Source organism: Strigops habroptila, chromosome 2 (assembly GCF_004027225.2).
Source record: "Strigops habroptila isolate Jane chromosome 2, bStrHab1.2.pri, whole genome shotgun sequence".
Classification (NCBI taxonomy): Eukaryota; Metazoa; Chordata; class Aves; order Psittaciformes; family Psittacidae; genus Strigops; species Strigops habroptila.
In genome coordinates, this window is record NC_044278.2 from 114,319,039 (window position 1) to 114,341,419 (window position 22,381).

The following is a 22,381-nucleotide window of genomic DNA, read 5'->3' on the forward strand; positions in this document are numbered from 1 at the left end:
ATATATCTACTAACTATTGGGCTTTCCTGAGTCCTAAACTGCCATGTAGACCTTTTTACATAACTTGAAAATTCCCAAACCCTGGCAGAGGGATCTGCATTAGACCTCCAGTGCTGGTTAATTTGTAATAATTAGTGGTGTGAAAAACTTGAATCAGCATCCGAAATCTGCAATCCAGTTGCATCAGTATGCTTCAATATGCTTCAGTTGCTTCAGGTATCCCATAGTATGCTGAGATACTGATGCTGCTGGTATTTCCACTGGCCCGAGGACGTGGGGTAACCTGTCTTAGTGAGTATAATATACCTGGTGAGGAAGAGGGCTAAGTACTAATATCAGCAGTACATGTAAAAAGAACCTGTACCGTCTGTTAGATGGCAACTCTGAGGTGACCACCAAAGGAAACAATATAGGCAAGAAAAAGCTTCTTGCAAATATTGAAAGAGACCAAAGCTCAGATATGGAAGTGGATTGCTCGAAAGCAGAAATACTGTTTGTAGTGTAGTGAGATGGGCAGATTACTGTGAAAATGTATGAGTTGTGGAGAAACATTGCCAACATATTCAACCTAATTGTGGTTGCTGGTCTGCAGCATCTTATCAGTTAATGTTGTAACAGGCTGAGTTTTAAAAAGGTGAATTACAATAGGTAGTGCAGTCATTGCAAGTACTCTTCTTTTTTGTTTTACTTTATTAGCTGAGGCAAAATTAGTAAGAGACAAGTTTACAGAGAGGCAAGGCACTGCAGAAAATAGATGCTGTATTGGTAAGGAAGTGGAAAATTTGATTTCCTTTTATAATATAAAATTAAACTGTGTGATCTTTAATCAAAGAAGCACATTTTGGAATCATTTTATAAAAATGGAAATACAAAAGTTGCCATGGAGAAGAATTATTACAACATTAATTAAAAATATTGACCCAAGAATTTGGTACAGAAAGTACATGTACTTTCAGAGTACAAAGTTGTCTAAATGCATAATTATACTTGATTGTAGTTCTCAGTGGTTTTACAGACCTTTTTAGTGAAGTAAGTGAGTGGTCTAAACTTCAGGCTTTTCTCCTGTTATACGCAGCAATGAGTAATAAGAAAATTAATTAAATTCTGAGAAAAATGAACTTGGTCCGAGAGTTCAAAGGAAAAAATGTGAATCAGAAATGAAACTCAAACAGCTAAAAAAGGATGGGATCTCCTAATGAAATCTGAATTAGAATCATAACCCTTTGCAATCTTGCACAAAATAGTATATGAAGTTAATTGGACCCACTGGGTTTTGCAAGCTTTCTTGTCTAAGGGGCTGCCATTTTCTTTAATGAAAACATCATCCTTCACAATGTCAGGAGAACACATGGGAATCTCTGATCTCACGTGCTATCTGTCACATTTTGTTACACTTTTAAACCTTGAAAGCCATTTTAATTTCAGAAATCCATACGAACCAAGGATGATGTGCTTTGTTCAGTGCTGGTTCTTATCTGCAAAAGGCTGTTAGTACCGAAACGCTATAATCACAAGACCTCTGGAAAAATAGTGTCACAGTGTACACTTGTTAATTGAGGCTTAAATAATAACACGAAGTGTCATACGTTGACTTCAAAAGATGAAGCAGCTGTCTTGATTTTTGCTGTGGAAAATACTTTAAACACTTTGATAGTAGTAGGCACAGCTTCTTTGAGAAACAAAAGTGTGTAATTTGTTGTAGCTAGGTTTTTACTAAAAGCTGTGAATTGAGCCTTGGGCTCCAAAGTGGTCTAGAACACTTCTGTAGTCAGTTTTGCTTTCTGCAAGCCTACCATATGAAAGATTGCCTCTGATGCAAGTTTCAGAATCGGATGGTTTCCAGTAACTCTTTGCTTACATGTGTTGTCCTAGAGCCCTGAAGAAAGTCCTGCATCAGGAAGCCACCCTGATACAGAGTCACACAGCAGAGACTATCCTGACCAAACCAACTTGAACTAGAAGAATTGGAGGCAACAGATGGATACAATCAGACAGCAAAATTCAGGCAGTCCTGGGCCAGGATATAACTGAGCAACAGCAAGCCCATCAGCAGCTTAACTACTGTCAACTTGTGGTTTATTGTGGGTTTTTTAGGTATTAGAGGAAAGAGAAGTCTTAAGAAGGAATTTTAAGGGAGATAATGAAATAGCTCTGCAGACGTTCACAGAGATTTCCTCCCAGGCATGAAGGGCAGTGTGGGAGGAACATGAAGGCACTTGTTTGAATATTTATCATGTGCAGGTGGAGGCTGGTATTATGGGTTATCAGAGGGAGGTGATAGCATCTCTCTAGTGCATAAGAGTTGCAGCAGCATAAGAGTGTAAGGAGGTCATTTCAGCCATCAGTCTTGGAGTTCTTAGGCTGTATCCCTCATGGCAGTACTGAACTTTGGTTTTGGTAGGACAAGTTAAAGAAAAGAACGAGCATGGAAGGGGAGTTATTTAGTTGATTTTACTGTGATTTTGGAGAACTTTGACCAAAACCTATTGAAGTCAATGACATGGGCTTTTCATGGGGAATCAGGGGAGGGATTCAGCTCCAGCTGTAGATGTCTGTGTGAGCTAGGTATCAAAGCTCCAGGTATCTCAGTGGATATCTAGGTCTAGATTCAGGTACCTCTGGCTAGGTGTCTGGTGTCTCTTCAGTTCTGCTTGCCCTTTAGCTGCTGCTCCAGAGGAACGCTGATCTCTGTGGTCCTGTTGGATTAAGTCACTGCAGTCAGTAGACATAGAGAGCAATTAGTCACATCCTGAAGCTCTTTCTAGACTCCATTAACTGTATTGATTGCATCTCATTTGACTGTATTGGGGATTAGTATGCTCATACAAAGATACCTACAACTGGTCATAGTAACAAACTGAATACTGCTCCGGGGATATAAAATATCATACTGCTGGGTGAAATCCTTACTCTGTTGACATGGGTAAGATTTAACTTCCATCAGAGCAGGACTTCCCTTTCTGTGCTCTGTGCAGTACTTTGTACCCAAGCACTTTGCTTAGCTTGCAAATGCTGATACTTCTTTAATTAAAATTTCCTACAAGCTCTTGAGTTAACTCCCCTATCCATCTGTTATTCCACTAATATCCCAGATAATGTCTCACAGTAGCTCCCAAAGAGCCTGCAGGAAAAAGTAACATCAGCATTTACAGTTGGGTAGTGAAGTACAATATAAGCATTAAACTTTTCTAAAGGCACCCGTAAGTAAAGCATAGCAGTGAGGCCCAAGTCCAACGGAGGTGTGAGCATACATCACACCATACATCACTATGCAGTTCCTTATGGAAAATAGTAACTTCAACAGGGGAAGTTCAGTTTAGATATAAGGAAGAGGTTCTTTACTGTGAGGGTGGTAAGGCACTGGAACAGGTTGCCCAAAATTGCCCAAACAGGTAAATGCTCCATCACTGGCAGTGTTCAAGGCCAGGCTGGGCAGAGGCTTGGGCAACATGGTCTAGTGTGAGGCGTCCCTGCCCATGGCAGGGGGGTTGGAACTGGATGATCTTAAGGTCCCTTCCAACCCAAACCATTCTATGATTCTATGGTTCTATAACTTGGGTCTCAAAAGCAGTACAGCTGCCTGTGTTCCTGAAACAGTGTCCCTTGGTTTGTGGACAGCCCCATGTTAGTGCAGTTTCATTTCCCAGCATTGGAACAAGCTGTCTTGGTGCTTGCTGGCGTATTTCTGTACCCCAGAATGTAGAATGTGAGTGTGATTTAAATAGAAAATATGTTCACCAGCTATCTGTAAGATGCTTTTTAATAATGTGCTCTGCTTTTTTTTTTGTGATATACTCTGTTTTGAGGAGCTTTTTTCCTGTTTGTGAGCTAAGAAATTGTGCCAGAATAACTGAGACCACTCCTAAGACTGGAAATGAATATATGTGAAAGAACAGCTCGTTACTTGAATAAGTTTGCCTGAAGGGGGAATTTCTAAACTTTTAGTAAAATTCCATTCCCTTCCTTCATGTTAATTAAATTAAAGCTGGGGAATAGGAGAGCATAGCATGGTACCATGATATTTCTGAGGCCCAACTCAAGAAACAAAAAGCCATCTTTTAACCCCCTTGGGTTGTCTGTCTTTTTATTGAACGCAGTGAGATTTCATGTGCAATAATGAACTGATTTTATGCAAAACTTTTCAGTACTACCAAAAGAAAGTAGGAACATGTTGACAGGAAGCAAAAGTTGTGCAATCTCTGCAAAAGTGCATGACTCAATCTCTGCTCTGTTTGTCACTGCACTGATTGATATAGCATCAGAAGGTTTCTTTCTTCCACTGACTTGAATGAAAGAAGGATCAATTCCTAAATGAGTATTTCCATTAAGGCATCAGAGCCACATTTCCTTTAGTTATAAATTATCTCCATAGTAAAATGGGATTAAATAGTGCGTGTTTATGACATCCAACAAAATCTTCCAGGGAGATCATGTTATTGTTTGAATGAGTCTTTTCGTGCAGTCTCGTGGAGTGGGTTAATGCAGTAGCAATATTTCTCCAGCTTTTTCCCCATTTCTCTTTCTGACACTTGGAAGTGGTGACTTCTGGCTGTTCTGTACTGGACCACATGCAGGCACAGCAGGAGGCTCTTGGCTTCTCTGACTGCATTTGCTGTCCAAACAACTGTTCCTCACTCCCTCAGAGGAAGACACAGTGGGCAGATAGACATATTTTGCAGGCCAGATGGGGCTAATGGGCCACAAACTGGAGCAATCTGACCAAAACACAGATTTAATTGAAGGTTGTTTCTTGGGTTTCTGACATAGAATTATGCACCATGCTTGACTGGTTTGTGGTGACCAGATGTAGTTTTGCATGTTTCAGCTCTGATTCTGTCAGTGGTATTCAGTGGCACACAGGCTTTCCAGGAATTGTTTAGTCCTTTCTGAGATAAACATACATACTTCAGATAGTCCTTGAGTAGGCTTAAATGTAGTCCTGCTAAGTGGCACCCCAACAGTATATGACTATTGTCACATCCACTGTAGTAATTTCTGGAAAAATCTGCTTTGCTAGTTTGTTTTGTATTGTTTGCTTGTGTTTTTTCCCCAAAATGTTGGCTTTAAGTTTGTATATCCAAATGAAAGTTAGTGCTGCTTGTGCCAAATGCAAGGAATTTCCCTCACAGGCCTGTGCTTATGCTTTTCATACCTTTAGGAGTGATTCTCCAGATTTCACCAGCTAGGCAGGATCTGATGAGGGTAACACACGGATAAGAGGTATGTCAGGAATGATAGTGCACTTCACTTGCTGATCTTCGTTATCCAGCTGTTTTTCTTTTTCCATTTCCCAAAATTAGATCTCTGTGGGGATATGCATCGGAGACCCATAACATTTGTGGACTTCTCTCAAAATGTCCCCTGGACCAGATTCATTTCAGAGTAATGACCTGCTTCTCTACATTTCTCCTATTGCTTATTTAAATAAGAGATACTGCTTTACTTCCTCAGCTAAATGGCAGTGCAGTGTTCAGAAGATCTCTTAAACAAGCAACTTCATCAGTGGCATCATTTCATTATTGGAAAATAAACTCATGTTAAGCAAATAGGGTATAAAGTGTCATGTAACAGAAAATATTTAATGAGAAGATACTTAACATTCTGTTCATATTGTATGCACATGTCCAGTTAAGTTTTTCTTGGCCCCATTGTGCAAAAGAACTAATCTTTCCTAAGTAAGGAGTGAATTTGTTTTCCAAGTATTCTCATCATGTTGGAAGTAACATACCTGATGTTGAAAAGCTTTGAGAATCTCCAAGAATATACTGTAGTAACTTCAGAATATAAAGACAGAAATAATAATAAGCATACTTAGGTTTGCTTACTTAGGAATATCAAGGATGAATTCTGGTTACTTAAAACCAACTACTGCAGCTTTTCCAATACCTTCTGTTGATGTCTGTGGCTGGCCCAGTGTCTTCTTCCTTTCTTTCTGGGTAGGACACCTAGAGCCACAAAAGGATTTTGCAAGATAGGGCATAGTTAAGGATCAGCCTTTTTGCCTCCAGATCCATCAGAAAGTAGGTACTTATTAGATACTGTAGAAGAAGGAGACTAATATATGCAGCATTTGGAGGTCAGCGATAGCAGAGGTATGGAAGAAATTTCCTAGAAAGGACCATATTGGCGAAAGACACCCAGACAAGAAGTCTTGACTAGTAAGATGCCAAGGGCCAGACCACAAAACTAAATGAAATGAGATCAGACTGGGATCTGGAATTATGGAGAAGATCCAACCCTCAGAAGGAAAGAATCAGTGAGGGTTGGAAGACTTTGTCTGGGAAAAAAGACATCTCTGCCTTTAATTCTCTGTCTGATGTGGTAAAAGAGAAGCTTATGCCCTTTCATTAGACGTAGTTGTGTAATAGTACCAGTATATGTGTATATAAAACTAATACATGTTGGAGCTTTCTTATGCTCTCAGGTCAGAGGCTGATCTCAATCAGCCTAGCTGTGAGTAAATATCTAGTCTGAGCTGCTGGGCACTGGTCCCAACACACTTTGCTGTATTCACCAGTTACCTAAATTGTGATCATCCAGTGAACCACTTGTACACAGAATGGACCTTGACTAAATGTACTGTTCTAGAAATGGGTTGGAAATGGGACTCAGTCTCCTAAATGATCTTTAAAAAAGGTGGACAAACCTGTTAAAATAATGAGAGGCATGAGTCAAAAGTTCTGGACATGAAATGAAAGAGTGAATAGATGTTAATTTGTTCCTCTTGCACATTGCAGGAAGGATATGTGTCACCTCTTATTTATTCCCTGAATGCCTTTGAAAAGCATTATAAGAAGCCAGGAGAAATAGATTTTTTTAACCCTTTGTCCATCTCAGCTGCTTCTGATGTTCAAGAGATGTACCTCGTAGGCAGGAGTAGTCAAACTCTTGTTCTTCCTCCGTATGAACCACCAAGTTGTTATTGTTTCCAGTGCAGCACTTTCTTTGCCCTTTAATACTAGACACAAAGGGCAGTCATAATTTAGTCACCTCCACTTGTTTGATTAAAAAATTAGCTTTTCTAGTCATGGAATATGCCAAGAGATTTTATATAACAGTTTTTCATACCACCTGTACATTGGTTTCTCTCCACATAAAGCTTTCCAGGAAAAAGATATTCACGTTCTGCATCCCAAGACTAATAAAAAATAGAAGCAAATGCTTTGTAGGTTTTTAACTCCAGCTCACTTTCCTTTCCTCTCTCTGACTCTAGCAGCTTTCTCTAAAACTGTTCTTTCTGGTTTTTTTCTGCAGACTGTATGTGGATGGACCTTTTGGAAGCCCCTTTGAGGAATCCCTGAACTATGAGGTCAGCCTCTGCGTGGCTGGAGGTATTGGAGTTACACCATTTGCGTCAATACTCAACACACTGCTGTAAGTGAGCTTAAGCCTCTTAAAGACATTTCCCCTCAATTTACTATAGTAGCGCATGTCAAAAAGACTGTCAGAGTATTTAAAAACTTCCAATTAGCATAACATAAGTGAGTGAGTGATTCCTTGGAGATCGATAGAGGACTGGGATGTCCCTTGAAGAGCATAAATCACGTCTTACAGGCTAAGTAACCTAAAGAGTTGTGGAAGAATTGTGCCAGTAATCCACCTGAACTAGAACAGTGTCACTAGCCTTCATATCCTGGCACCAGACTAGCCCGTAATGCAGTCGCAGCCCTTCAGCTAGCCTTGTTCCCCTAGTCCCAGATTAGATGAGGCTATGGGCTACGGTAGTGAGGTTTTGAGAGTCAGGAAATTGTGACAGTCTGTCTTCTGGGAACTTATGGCCAGCCTTCGTGGTCTGTTTGACTTCTGCAAATGTGTAAGCTTAGGTTTTAAAGGAAAGGGGTCAACTTGGATTCAGATTCCATTCAGATGTTTAACTCCATTTAAAAAGTTTAAATTTTAGATATGCCTTTTTCATAAGCCTTTGACATTCTATTCAGACGAGGCCTTTTGCCTCTTGTTTTTGTGACACTGGCAACATGATTCCCACCAAATCCTAAGCTGTGTGAAACAGGCTTGCTTTTATGATTGCATTGATTTTTTTATCAATTTTATTTTTGCTAGAGCATTGGCTAGGAGCTCTAGTCACAGGTTAAGCACCCGTGTTTCATAGGCACTGTATAAACAGCCAACTGAAGCAGCAAAACTTGCCTGAAATGTTGAAAGGCTGGCTGGCTTTGTGAGAGTGTTACAATGCACAGCTGAAGCACTTGTTCTAAGAAGAACATGCCAATGGCCAGCTCTAACTCCAAAGTGAAGTTAAAGCCTGGAATTTAGATGCTGTGCACATTCTTCTGTCCTTGATCTGGGCTGGTCCTGACAGTACTAAGTGCTTCTGAAAATTATCAGCCCCACATGTCTGATAGAGCTGCAGTCCCCGAAGACCATCGCGGGTTCCCTCATTTTCTTTTCCTGAGAATGTATTGATCATTCTCTGAAAAAGAGGGTACATTTTGCTGAACGCCTGGGGCCCAGGTGGATAAGATGACCATTTTCCTTGTGATGGATTATCCTTGACAAAAGTCTTCAACAAAAATGTCACAGAGCATAACGATGGGCCAGCAGCAGGTAATGAGATGTTTGCCTCTACCGGTGTGTTATCAGAGGCTGCAGGAACTTGCACAGACATTGCCTTAGAAGGTCAGTGTCCAAAAGCTTTTGTAAAGTACATTTATCTGGATAAAGCCATAAATTGGCTTCCAAGCAGCCAATCCCATAACCTGCCTTTGTAGCCAATCTTCCCCTTCTGCACTGTACAATGTGCAGGGGAATCATTATGTGATTCTGGGAAAGAAGTAACGGTCGTAGCCTGCTTCCCTTCTCAGTATTTAAACATCAAGAAAGCACTGGTTTAGTGGATGATCTGCCTGTTGTCTTTGCCCTGGCTTAGAAGCAGATTTTGGCAGGTGTGAATATGCAAACTGCATTATGATGCCAGCACTGCAGAGCAGCGGGACCAGTGTGTCAAGGACACACCCCTGGTGTGTCAAGGACAGGCAGCTCTGAAGGGGACATCAGCAGCCTGTCCACACAGTCATTTGTTTCCTGCTCAGTTGGGTTCCTGTTGTATGTACACAGTTTAATTCCTGCTCCTGCCCTTCCCTCCACTTAACTGTTGAACCCTATGCCCTATTCTTAAGAAAATACAACTTGCATTAAGGAAAGCTGGTGGCTTTCATGCAGAAGTGTCTGTAAATAATGGCTATTATTATGGCCATAATAACATAGAAACACACAAGGAGTGTTATATACATATGGATTTGTTTATAATGGGGGATTGCACTTTTATTGCATAATATATCCTGTTGGAGGTAGACCCAAGTGTGTGTGTCTGAAGTGGTACTTTAAATCTTAAGTTTTGCAGTCCAGCTTCTTCTTCCAGCTGCAGTGTTTCGTCACCGAGAGTGGTGTTTTGTTAGTGAATGACAGCATTTCAATGCAAAATGCCTCGCATTTTTCTCTTTTTCTTTTTTTATCCTTTTTTATGCTGAAAGGCACTTATTTTTCTTGCTGCTACTCATAGTTATCTTGTCACATCTGACCAGATTGTGACCCTTCCTAAGTGATTGTCTTAGAATAGGCAGTCAGAAGAAGAGAGAGGAAATTCTGCTCTGCATGTCAACAGTTTACAAATAAAAAAGATGAAATCAGGGCTTGAAAGACACCCTATTCCTCAGTCTTAAAGCACTTCTTTTTCTCTCTGTGGGGAGCTGACATGAAAGGTGAGTTCTCAGGCTCTCCATGCTGCTCAGAATGTCTCCATCCTTGCTCCTCAGGCTTACAGTGGAGATTAGAGGCATGGAGAGGTAAGATGGTGGTTGGACCCATCACTTACATAGATCCATTAATACTATACCTTTGCTGGATATGCTGGCAACGCTAGAGTTTGAAATAATATGCAGTGGGTATGATGAGATATATCACGGAACTTTTCAACTGGGGTTGGCTCCTGGGACTAGCATTTGAAGTTGAAAGGCTATGGCCTTATCTATCTGAAAACTATTTTAGGAGGAAAAGGAGGAAACCATCTGTGCACCATTTTAGTGATCGGAACAACAGAAAACAGCATTAGGCAACTAAGAAGATACTGCCTGGATATTTGTGCTTTGTTTGAACTCATCAATCATCAGGATTTTTTTTTTCACTTATATTTTCTTTCTCTGTTCATTTCAATCCTACCCTTGCACTATATTTATGTTTTATTTGAGTTAGAAATCCGACATGAGAGTCTGTTTTTCCAAATGCAATGCCAGAATCTGCCTATGGCTGCAATTTACGCACCAGCATTTTCTGAGGACTGTAATACATCACACAGTTCCCTAACATAATGGAGCTCTGATTTAATTTGGTCATTGTGATTTCACTACAGTATTAATTATAATCAGCCAGAGCCTTTCAAATATAAAGGCAGAATTAAGTCCTGACATTACTGCATTTGTCAATATTTTCCTCTTATGGGTCGCCTTGTAAACCTAATAAAGGATTGACATAATACACTTGAACTTAGAATGTCTGCTTTGCTTTGAAATAGAAGTTTGATGATGATGCATGAATCCATATTTGCTGCCTGTATCATCTGTATAGCTGACAACTTCCTAATGCAGAAACAGTATCTGTGAAGGGTGTTAGCCCTGTGCTAGAGATTTAATATTCTCAGGATCATCCTTTGGTCATTTCAGTGTCAGATGTATCGTAGGATGAAGAACAATTTAGCAGCTAGCATCTAATGGAAATTTATGTTTCCAGTAATGAATATAAAACATCTTAATTAGCGTTTCCTTTTAAAATAACAATTTTTAATTGCCCAAACATTTTATTTTCAAGTGACCGCTGGAAATGCTACAAGCTCAGAAGACTCTACTTCATTTGGGTGTGCAGGGACATTGAGTCTTTCCGCTGGTTTGCAGATCTGCTGTGTATGTTGCATAACAAGGTAATGGGGAGGATACTGCTTGTAGGGATACTGACAACTTAATAAATGCTAGGTATGTCCACACCATGCAACTGGCACGCTATAGGGGAAGACATCCTTGCGCAAAACAAGCGAGCTCCATCAGTACTTCTGCTTGGGATACCTCACTCAGGCTCCATTTATTTTTGGAGCTGCACACACCAATTATCTGTCACCCATATTTCATTGCACAGCACTGCCATGTACCAGTGGTCTGGACAGTTACCTGTGAAATTTATGAAATGGAAGAAGAAAGAACAGGCTGGGGAGTTTGAGTGGTCTTTAGCATTTTGGCTGGTAGACAGATTGAGAAAGGAGGGAGACTTACAATTTAAGAGCAGTGTAGCTTCCTAAGATAGTATTTTGTATACAGCATGATGTGCAACATTCTGGAGGTCAAAAAGGGCTGCCATGCAAGCATAACTTCTTCATTAAAAAGCTTGCTTCATTGATGCTGAAACCCATGTTCCTCAGCACAGTGGGCACAAGTGACTTTATGTTTACATTAAGAGAAGGGATATTATTTTACTCGCTGTTTTTATCATCCTCCCAGCTTTGGCAGGAGAATCGACCAGACTATATAAATATCCAGCTGTACCTCAGTCAAACAGATGGAATACAGGTATGTGGCTAAATGCTGTTTGTAAACAGAACTAGAACTTGGGGTAGCAGACAATGCAAACTGTCAGTCAGAGGCAAAAGGGAATTACTGCAGATGGTAAAAACAGGAAATGAGGCCATAAACCCAAGTGACTGATTCATTACTAGGGCAAGAGAGCAAGTCTGTCCCTGCAGTGTTAAGAGAATCTAGTCTAGCAGCTGTAACTTGATTAGGTGTAGGCAGATATCCATATCTTCCATTTCTAGAAAAGAGGTCCTTTCAGGCCAGGTCACGGACCAGACAGTTGGCTGTGTTTGATGGGAAATCTACATCATTTCTGGGCTAAGAATCAAAACACAATAGTTCTTGGATCTTACAAGCTCAAATTTTCCTTTCAAATAAATATTTTGAGAGAAACTAGCTATTTTTAAAAGCTTTGTATTTCTTTGCCACAAACATAGACAAAAGTTACAAATATCTTCATGTATGAGACTTGAAATTGTACTGAACTGTCAATAGTCCTGTATTACCAATCCCAGAGCATCTGCTGGAGCTATTTATGCTTATGATCTTCATTTTACATTATTTAGCACATGAGCCTGATTCTTCACCCTGCTGTGTCTGAAAGCTTTCTATTGACTGCAGTCAGCCCAGAACCAAACCTAACAATAACTACAAAACATGAAATGCAGTAAGAAACCATGCCCAAAGGATTTTGATCTGCCTGGTATCAGGTGGAGATAGCATAGCATTCACAGCTGTGGTAGGAACACTATCAAACACTATTTGGTAGGAATCAAAGTCTAAATGATGTGTTAGCTACAGCAGTTATGAACAGTGCCCCACAAATTTAATGCCTGGATGACATATGTCAATTGAAATGGGGTGCTTGAAGATACCTGGTTCATGAATCTGTTATGTTCAATGCAGGACTGCATTGTGATGACACAGAAAAATTGTAATAATAGACAATTCAAAGCACGTTTTCTAATATTGTGCATCAAGCAGCTATTGAATTTATTGAAGTCAACTTTGTTTTCAGTCTAAAGTCACTTTTCTTTTGTGGCTATTGAACAAAACTGGCATGAACCATAACGCTGCTCATGATTTCTCAGGCGGGAGTTAAATTCAACTCTCCATTGCTATACAGCAATGTGTTCACTGATGTTAGCCCAAAGTGCTGACTGCTACCAGAATTAGAGCAGTTTCACTTCATGCTCCCTTTGCTCAGAAGCAGCATGACTGTGTGACAGCAGGGAGCCAAGCCCATCCTTCATCAAATGCCTCCTGAATATAAAAGGTGAATGGAGCATGAGTTAGCCAAGACACTGTTTGCATTGGTATGAGCACTGTTTCAGGTTGTTCAGCAATGGAGTGAGTGTGAGGCCTAGAGAAGATGTGAATTTTCTTTGCCTTTCTATCGCATTAGGACAGAAAACCAAGGAAGGGCAGCGCCCTTCCATCCAGGGAGCAGTTTTTGGCTGCTTTCTGCTATTACAGCAGCTCCAAACAGCTGGCAAACTACTCTTAGGGAGAAATGTAAGATTTCCCTTGTTACTTTTTCAGACATAGTCATCTTAATAGTTACTTGTACAAAGTTTGAAAAAAAGACTTCAGACAGAAATATGAATTTTGCATCAGCAGTGTTTCTTCCAGCTTAGCATTAAAAGCCAATGAGGGAATGAATAATAGGAGTGTGGTTATTGTTTTATGGCTTAAATAAATTGGTTTAAAAGTAATGGGGAGATTAATGAGCAGCTGCATGAAGAACAATGTATAACGAACACCAGCAAGAGCCATTGAGAAGGCAGTGAGCAGAGATATTCATGTGTGAAATGGCGGCAGTTTTAATCACAACTGTCTGATACTTGTGCTCAGGTTTTACACCTCAGCGATATGGTAAGTCAGCCAATGTCAGAAATGGGAGCCCTGGGTGATATGAGGCAATTTGCAAATCAGGCAGAATGAAATTTTTTTCTGTTTCTTGCAGAAAATAATTGGCGAAAAATACCAAGCTTTAAACTCAAGGCTTTTGATCGGACGACCCAGGTGGAAACTCCTTTTCGATGAAATAGCAAAGTGTAACAGACGGTAAGTACCAGCCTGCTTGAAGGATGCCACAGTTTGGTGATCTCTTTCTATGCTTGCATGAAAGTATTTTAGGGTTTTATCTTAGAGTGTAATGTTTAAACTGTTGATATTGAAATTAGCTACTATTTGGCTGTGAGAGATACTGAAACTTTTGTGGTTTTTACACTCAGAACAGTTCATCTTTCCGTGCAGCTAGGTTGTTCAGTGGTCCAGAAAATAAAAGTAATAGATTTCCATCTCACTGCATGGAGATACGTTTTTGTCCATGGCAATATCTTCCTTGCAACATGTGCTGCTTTTATAGATAAAATTGCGACTTTTAAAACAATTGATTTCTCCTACAATTTTCATGATCTATAGTGCTGTTTTACAAACAAAATGCACAAGAAAGAATTTGTCCTGGTTTTTTTTTTTATTCAGAGGATATGTCTTTGGACATTCCAGGCACTTTTTTACTCTTTGTTAAGACCTGGCAGTGCCTTTTTACTGTGCTAGGCAAACATATTGCGGTCTGAAACAAGACAGTTGTAAACCAAAGATCTGCAGTTAGACTGCGGAATGTCTTTGTCCACATCCAGCTTTGGTAGTTGAGTATTTTACCTGTCTGCTGGCAGCTTTCTGCCTTAAAAGCTGATCTGATAGAAGGGTTTGTGTGAATCTTTCCTAATCTGCTTCTGGCAAAGTCAGTGGGGTGGGAGCAAACTACCTTCAGTATCTGCTGGTAGCAATCCAGGTGCACCAGATTGAGAGGTGCTCTCATCCTCAGAATTTTCCCTCAAGAACTTTTTGTCCTCTGCTGCACTTCCAAAGTGAACATCTGCCCATTGACTCTTGTCTTCTGAGGCTGGACATGACATGGGGACACTGAGCCCTGGCTCTTGAGAAATACTGAGTGCTAGTATGTATCATAGTTGACAGTATAAGCTGCTGAGACTATGGATGTATCTTGGATTCAGGTCCTAGAGGATGCATCCTTCACAGGATGCCCCAAAAGCTGCTACAGAGGGACATCCCTAGTAATATTCTCACACTGTGGAAACAAATATCACTTAGAGAAGGGTTTTGTAGTAAAGAATGATGGGAAAGAAAGGGAAATATAGGCCACAGAAGCAAGCTGACTGGCTGGCTTAGTCCTCTTCATAGAGGACTGTTGACCTTTTATGCTCCATTCTAATATCTTTTTTGTTTAACTGTGTGAATGCAGTTTTAAAAGATGAAAATGATGAGGTTTCTGCCACTTCTGTGCAAGGCTGTAAGTGCACATAATATAGATGAAGCTATTAGTGGTATCATAGATGTTTTTTCTTTTGTGCTTTCCATCATATTACTCCTAATTAGACTTCAGGTACCCTTTTCTCTGCATTTTCATATCAGGTCTTTAAAATTGAGCCACCATTTGCAAGCAAAGTGTCTTTTAGTACCTACATAATGTTCTGACTCTTGATTATCCTGCAGCTTGCTCAGATGTAGGCTTCCTCACCCTTTGCTGTATCAGGGTTTGTAGATACAGGTCTGTATCTATAGACGTAGTTACATGTAACATGATAGACAGCAACGGAACCCCTAACTTGTCCATCCCACAGAAACTTACCTGTTGTAGGTAAATATTCCCCCTATTTCTCCGAAGGAGTCGGGAATTTCAGTTTTTCCCTATAGTTCAATTTCCTGGTCTCCCAGTTGTTTCAAACATCTGGTGCCACTGTTCGGGCTTTCACATGTATTTGCAGTCATCCCCTTGGGCTTGTTTATGGGCAGCCAAGATATTTTCCACTTTTTATCTTGTGATTTTAGTGAAAGCTGAGCATAAACAAACACGCAGCTGTCAAACCTCTCATCGGTTTAGCCGTCTCATTGGTTTGTGGTTTGTGAATTGTTGCTCTTGTTGCTGTTTGGGTCCCAAGTAAGCAAAGTGCATTTGTAAGCGTCTGAGCTTTGCCAGACCTTCAGAGCATGACATGGGACAACCCAGCATCAGGTTCCCGAGTCTTTCCTCTGGACTAAGAGGAGCAGAGGCATGCCATCTACTGTTGATATTTTATATGACACCCGCAGTCCCAGCGGTGGGCACTGGGACAGTTTATATAATAAATTACTGGTCTCAGGTTTTGTGCTTTCTCTTGGGGATGAAGCAGCAGCCTTGTTCTTATTCAGCCATGTCCTGGCTGAAAAGCTTACACCGTGCTTTGGCTGCCACGCTTTCTCAGTTTTGAATTGGTCAAATGGATGTGTGCTTTTTTTTCCAGATGGAGACTGACCTAGAAAAAGACACATATATCTGTAGGAAAGGCATGGAGTACCACAGTACATTTCTCATGCACTTTAAAGGAGAAAGCTCTCTCTAAGAATAAATGTGGGTTTGAAACTGGAATATCTCAAGTTCTGACTCTTATTCTCTGGGTAGCAAAGTATTTCACCTCTGCCTCACCTCCTACTGATCATAAAATAGATGTAAGAATAAGTGCTGACCTACTCATCCCATAGGAACACCGAGAACACTATTTCCTTAGTGCTCTGAATGAGTAAACCCCTATATTAATGTTTATAACAAAGAATGTCCTATAACATACTTTCCCTAATTGTAAACATGTTGATGTTATTTATATAGATTTTCAGACATAAGACTCCCTAGCTGCCTGTTTTCATCTGAGCAACAAAGTGAGCCATTGACCCAAACACAATTAAAGCCTGTCAGCTTAGGGTAGTAGTGTGCTGCTCCATGTAGTAGTTGCTTTCAGCTGCTGCCTGTTTCTGTCACAGCCACAGGGCAGGAGCCAAGCAAGGCAGGGAAGAAGGAAGGTGTCTGCAAGCAAGGAAGTATGGGGCATAGGTGGGAGAGGACATGGGGAGTGAACTGTGGGAGGCAAGTGGTGCATGAAGGGTTGTGGTACATGGATGCCACATCCTGTAAGTGTTCAAGGCCAGGTTGGACGGGGCTTTGAGGAACCTGGTCTAGTGGAAGGTATCCCTCTCCGTGGCAGGGGAGTTGGAACTAATTGATCTTTAAGGTCCCTTCCAACACAAACCAGTCTGTGATTCTATGATATGTCCAGAAGAGATGCTGATGGTGGGTGTCCCATGAATGAAGTTGAGAGCCTCTGGCTCATCATCAGGCAGTGGCTCAGCTGAGTTTCAGGAAACCTTCTTAGCCACAGGTCTCTTGTGTGACCTTAGGCAAATCATTTAAGCTTTCTGTGATTCTGTTTACTAGCCAAAAAGTCTATGGACCTTGGAAGGATGTTGCTGGGATGGGAACACAGTAGTAGTATGTGCTGCTCAGACATGTCTGTGTGTTAGGGGCTACATATATCTAATGAAAAGGAGAGAGGCAAACTCTTTTGGTTTTATTAGTTGTCTGTACTAACCAAACTAATGAAAAAAAACCCAACAACATTGATTCTCTCAGTTGAATACACAGTAGAAGACAGATTCTTGCTGGTAGCTCATGCATCCTTTCTCTCCACTGTGCACAGATTAGAGGATGTTCAGAGTCTGCAAGTGCTGAGGAATCTTATTTGAGAGCAACGAGCAATAGTGCTCTCATTATTTCTACAAATACAGCCACACAACACCCCTTACCTTTAAGAGGAGTACTGCCAGGACAGGAGAGTTTGATAGATATACATTAGGGTGAGAAAAGTACAAGTGGTGAATATTTACCATGGGTTGATATGGGAGATGATGTGATAGAAGGCAGTGAAAGTCTGCGCAAGGGCACCACTGAAGTTACCTGCGTAACTTCGTGATGCTGTTTGATGTTTGAGTCCTCAGTTGTACCAAGCCAGTGTTGCTGTGCACTGATACAGCGTGGATTGCCATGCTATTAGAGCTGCTGCCTAACATCAGGCACGTACACACAACAGTATGCGTCAAAGATTTCCTCCTATATGTGTTAGTTCCCTTCTCTCACCAAACACGGACACAGGCAGCTTTAAACTGTGCATTTGATTATCCTGCATGTGCTAAAATATTTTATATTAAGTAGCTACTAGATAAAATACTGAAAGAGTCCTGGAAACAAGGACCAGAACTCAAGTCTCCAGCTTCTTAGTGAGTGCTGTAGATCACAATAACTAGAGCTATGTTCCCTCTTGCGTGCTCACCCTCCATCCCAGTAAATCTTTAAGATCTTTCTCTGTAGTGGCACAATTTCAACAGGAAAATGAAGAATTTCATTATTTTTTTCATGATGTAGAAGAGACAGCACCACATCCTCTTTCCCTGCTTCTTCCTTTCCCTTCTCCTCATCTTCCAAAAGAAGAGAGATGATGAATATCATTAATGGCTCAGTCCCACTGATGTGGATGTGCCCTGTTCTGATGCTGGCTACTGTTCAGAGCCCTCAGATGCTGTATGACTGTAAGTCTGACTTACAGCCGGTGATTAAGGTGACCAGAGAGCAAAGAGCTGTTGTTGGTGGAGTGGTATGAAAAAGTCAGGTTAACTAATGAACCTGGGCTGATAGCTGTGGATGATGAACAAGGATCATATTCTGTGTTTGGCTTTAAGGCTTTCTGATCTAGCTGTTGAAGGAAAGATTGCGTGCTAATGTGAAACTGAAGCAGTAAAATTATTCTGCTGCTGCCAGAAATAATCATGGGTTAGTAGTGCTCTGTTTTAATTGGTATAACGAATCACCATTAGTGACTAGATCTTCTGCTGGTGTAAATCATGACTTACACTGAAGAAGAAGTCATTACAGTGAGACACATTTTTTAAGCAAAAAAGTGATTAATCATGCTAAAAAATAGAGTGTGAAGTAGTAATTTTTCATAACTTGGTGTTATAACTTGGTTGAGACTAAGATAAAGCACTTTTTTCCGAAGAGTTGTTGTAGTCAAATATATAGTAAGGCTTTTTGTGGGGATACTTGGGAGAGATCTGGTGGCTTCAGCAGCACTAACTACATGGTCTAGTGAGCTGTTTTCACTTTAAAATCTGTGCATAGTTGGCTTAATACAGTGAAGCCAGAATCCAATTCTGTTTATGATTAGAAGTTACTGTTTGTTTGCAATGTCATAACTTTGTTCTTTGTTTTGTTTTTTTTTCAGGAAGACCATTGGAGTTTTCTGTTGTGGACCAAACAAAATCTCTAAGATACTTCATAAACTGAGCAACAGCAGCAACTCGTATGGGACAAGGTTTGAGTATAATAAGGAATCCTTCAGCTGAAAGCCTGTTGGACTAGCAAGACTCTCTAGAAGATGAAAGTGCTATTTTTTGTTTGTACAACTTAAAAGTTCAGCTGTGGTTTAAACAGACAGAAATGTACCAAAGAATAGCACAGATTTTCTTATTTATGATTATTTAAGACTTTAGAAAATGATGGATGCAGCAGTATACCAGCAAATAGTAAGTGCTTATGCTCAAACCCAAATGTGCTTACACAATATTTGTGGTGATTCTTTGGAGTTGTTTCTGTTAATTAAAAACTACAGAAGCTGGGAGAGACACAACTGTTTTAAAAGCTGGTGGAAGAAGAATCTGTGGAATGTTTGAACTTCTTCCACTTCAGTCCTCTGAAGCTGGATCAGTAAACCAAACCCCAGGTTAATCCAAATAACAAAATAGTGTATTACAAAGACTATTGCTTTTGTTGGTATACAAATCTCATGGCTTTGGGGTGGAAACACTCCATATTAAAGATTTTATACATTGCAGAATAGGGATTCTGTATTTAAAATATAGAGTGTTACTATCCTAGTCTGTTGCTATAGTGTATGTGAATGCTCTGACCCTGAATTGAAGAAAGGGTGGAGTATGGGAAATGATGTACGTTAACCTATGCAAAAGTGAGCACAAGTGTGTGGCACCTGTGGGCAGACTTCACCGTGATGTAAGTCACAGCCTTTTGGCAAGCAAACAGCTGTACATGGAGAGCTCTGTGTCTTGCATCGATTCAGCATTCAGTGAGTTTGCAAAATAGGTGTGATTTATGCAGCCAGAAGGATGGAGCAAGAAAAGAGATTAACAGGAGCAGACAGGATATGATGTTTTATTATACCAGGCACTCAGCATGGAAGTTGCGCTCTTTCTGCTCTCACATGCCCTGAATGTCAAATATTTCAAGCATTCAGATGCTCTTACTGATTATCTTACAACAAAGCAGGTTGAAATCCAATTTTAGAGGTCCCAGAGAATGTTCAATTGACTCATCCTTTGGGTACCTCCCCTGGAGTCACACTTGTTTGCGCTAATGTCACTGCAAACGGGATCAGGCCACGTCTACAGCAGAGTAAGAATGAAGCCCTCTGAGGGAGATAGATAGAAATCTTGCAGGAGATGCAGTAAGGTTTCAGTATGTTCCAAAGGGGAGGATCTGAAACATCCAAATTTAAGCTCTCCTTCCCATCTCCTCCCCATGCTGTTTTCCACTCTGCTGATAGTTGCCATGGAAGGGCTAGAGGTTGAAACAGGCACTTTACAGCTTTTGGTTCTGAGGAGCAACTTCTTTTTCCTCTGTCCAATAGCTGACCCAATTTCCTTTATTTCTTCTTTACCCCCTTTTCCTTATTTTGTTGAGAAGAGGGCATTTAAGCAGGGGTCAGACACTAAAGCTGGCATAAATAGGCATCATTCTAGTGCACCTTAATACAACAACATCACTTTACACATGCAGAAAACCTGACCCTTAATGTCTAGGAGAAGCTTGGGAGCAGTACTTGGTAGTGCTTGCAGTATACACAGACATAAGATGGCTCAGCATCTCTCGTGCCTGTGGTTCACCTGTATTTAGCACAGTGCATTTGATTCGGTTTACATCTTTCCAATAAAGACCTTTTTTTATATTAGTAGGAAAGACACTAATTTTCAGCTCACAGCACAAGCCCTGTACAGGGATCTGCAAGTGTCAGCATCAGTGTTCAGAGGGAAGCATTTTTCTAGTAGGTGGTGTATAGGCGTGTTGTATGTGTAAGTAGTGAAAATGAGTTTGGTCTTTGCCTTGGCAGCTCCGCTCAGGAGTTGCCCGCAGTGGAGGTGCAGCAGTGAAACCACACTGGGGATGTGTTCCTCAGTGTCTGGACTTTGCACTGAAGTTTTTAGCTCTGGCTTTTCCCTATTTGAGATTCAGGGGGGAAGGAGAGAGCCAGAGATGGACCTATTTCTACTGATGAGAATTCTCAAAGTAGCCTAGAGGAGAGAAGCCAAATCAGAAATGCAGTGTGAGATGGGAGCCTACATTGCAGCTACTGGTTTTAAATGTTTTTTTGAGGCTGGAAGGATCATAATTTTCCCATTGGATCTTGTTCATCCATCACTGTAAAGCTGGAGGTATGCAGCAAAGGATTAGATCCTTTTTAATCATGAAGATTTATTTCTAATACTTCCTGCATGGGTTTTGTAATAAACATAACACTGATGGCAAAATGCATAGATGTTGGATATTGCTGATATTACAGGCTTTTTTGTTTGCTGGCAGTTAGCTTAAGGCGTGATTGAAATCATGACTGCATCTATTAACCACAACCAGATAATGATCCTCTTGTTTTAGGAAACCTCTTGGTTTAGGATCTGGTATCTAATGTTTTTTAAATACAGTTTAGAGTCATCTAATCATGATGCTGTTTGTGGTTTCACATCTCCTAGATATCGGTTCCATTACCATATAATGAGCAGCTAGTTTTGTAGTTAGCTCTGTGCTAAAACAGATCGTTTTTCCTGGCTCAGCTGCTGTATAGGTAGCACTTTATAATTAAAATAGTAATACCAGTACTGTGCTCTTGTTCTGCATTGTAGCAGGAGCTGACGCTGTGTGTAGGCATGTTAAATGCCTGTTGTTACAGTAGGCAGTGCTGTCAGAGCAAGATATAAGCAGAGGGAAGGTCTCTTCTTTCTGCCTTTGTCCGGTACTGGCCTCAGCCCTGACCCACATGTGAAACAGGCTTCGGACTGTCAACCTTTCTGGAGTGTTGTGAGGCTTAATTAACATTTTGGGATCACTTTAGTGCACCCACAGTGAAAAGATCTAATTGATGTGCAACTATATTTGTGTTTTATTTTGTGCAAACCTTTCTACTGCTGATGCGAGTGATTGCTAGATCAGGTGAGGGTGAGTTTGGGGAAGGCTAAAACCTTCAGCTGCTTTTTATCTTTTCCTTGAGCCAGGTTAGTGGCTGTGACTTGGCTTCAGGAGGAGCAGCTGTTACAATAAACATGGTCTTTCTACAGGCTGCATTGTCCTTGCTGCTTCTGAGCATGCCTTCAGCTTGCAAAACTGAGCTGAGCCCTCTTTTAAACTCCATAGCTTTTTCATCTGTAAGCCAAGTGTTCGTGAAAATATAACTCAGTGCCAGACAAGTAAGTGAAGGCTGGCAGCACTTAATTCCACATTTACAGATCAACTGGATTTACATAATTGAACATCTCTTTATGCTTTACACCGAGTCCTGCAAGTGAGTCTGTCGTAAGTGTCCTGCTGGCAGGGGAAGGATCTCACTATGTTCTGCCACTTCTCACTCAGTCTGCCACAAAACTGCAGTCCTCTGAGTGTTTGCTCAATGGGGAACTTTGTATTTTATTCATCATAAATGTTTCAGGACTTTTTTCTTTAAACCATGGTGGAAACCAAGCCCTTTCCGTGCCATGGGAATCCAGCCCTCGTACAGCAGTGACCTTCACTTCTGAAATCTAAAGGACTTCATCCCACCCACCCATCCTACCCCACTTCAGCCCATCCCACCATGATGATTATTACAGCCCTGAGTCTGAAGTAACGCTTCGCTATTTCGGTGTATCATACTGAT

At 40.8% G+C, this 22,381-nt stretch overlaps 1 protein-coding gene across 1 annotated transcript in view; it reads left to right on the forward strand.

The window, feature by feature from the left end:
- NOX4 (NADPH oxidase 4) overlaps positions 1-19,405 on the forward strand; it is a 102,139-nt gene extending 82,734 nt beyond the window's left edge. Inside the window, exons 14-18 of the mRNA XM_030477485.1 lie at positions 7,255-7,374; positions 10,822-10,930; positions 11,502-11,570; positions 13,540-13,640; positions 18,689-19,405. Of these exons, the coding sequence (XP_030333345.1) occupies positions 7,255-7,374; positions 10,822-10,930; positions 11,502-11,570; positions 13,540-13,640; positions 18,689-18,809 (520 nt within the window). The 3' untranslated portion in view covers positions 18,810-19,405. The remainder of the gene's footprint in view (positions 1-7,254; positions 7,375-10,821; positions 10,931-11,501; positions 11,571-13,539; positions 13,641-18,688) is intronic.
- Positions 19,406-22,381: the final 2,976 nt, after the last annotated feature.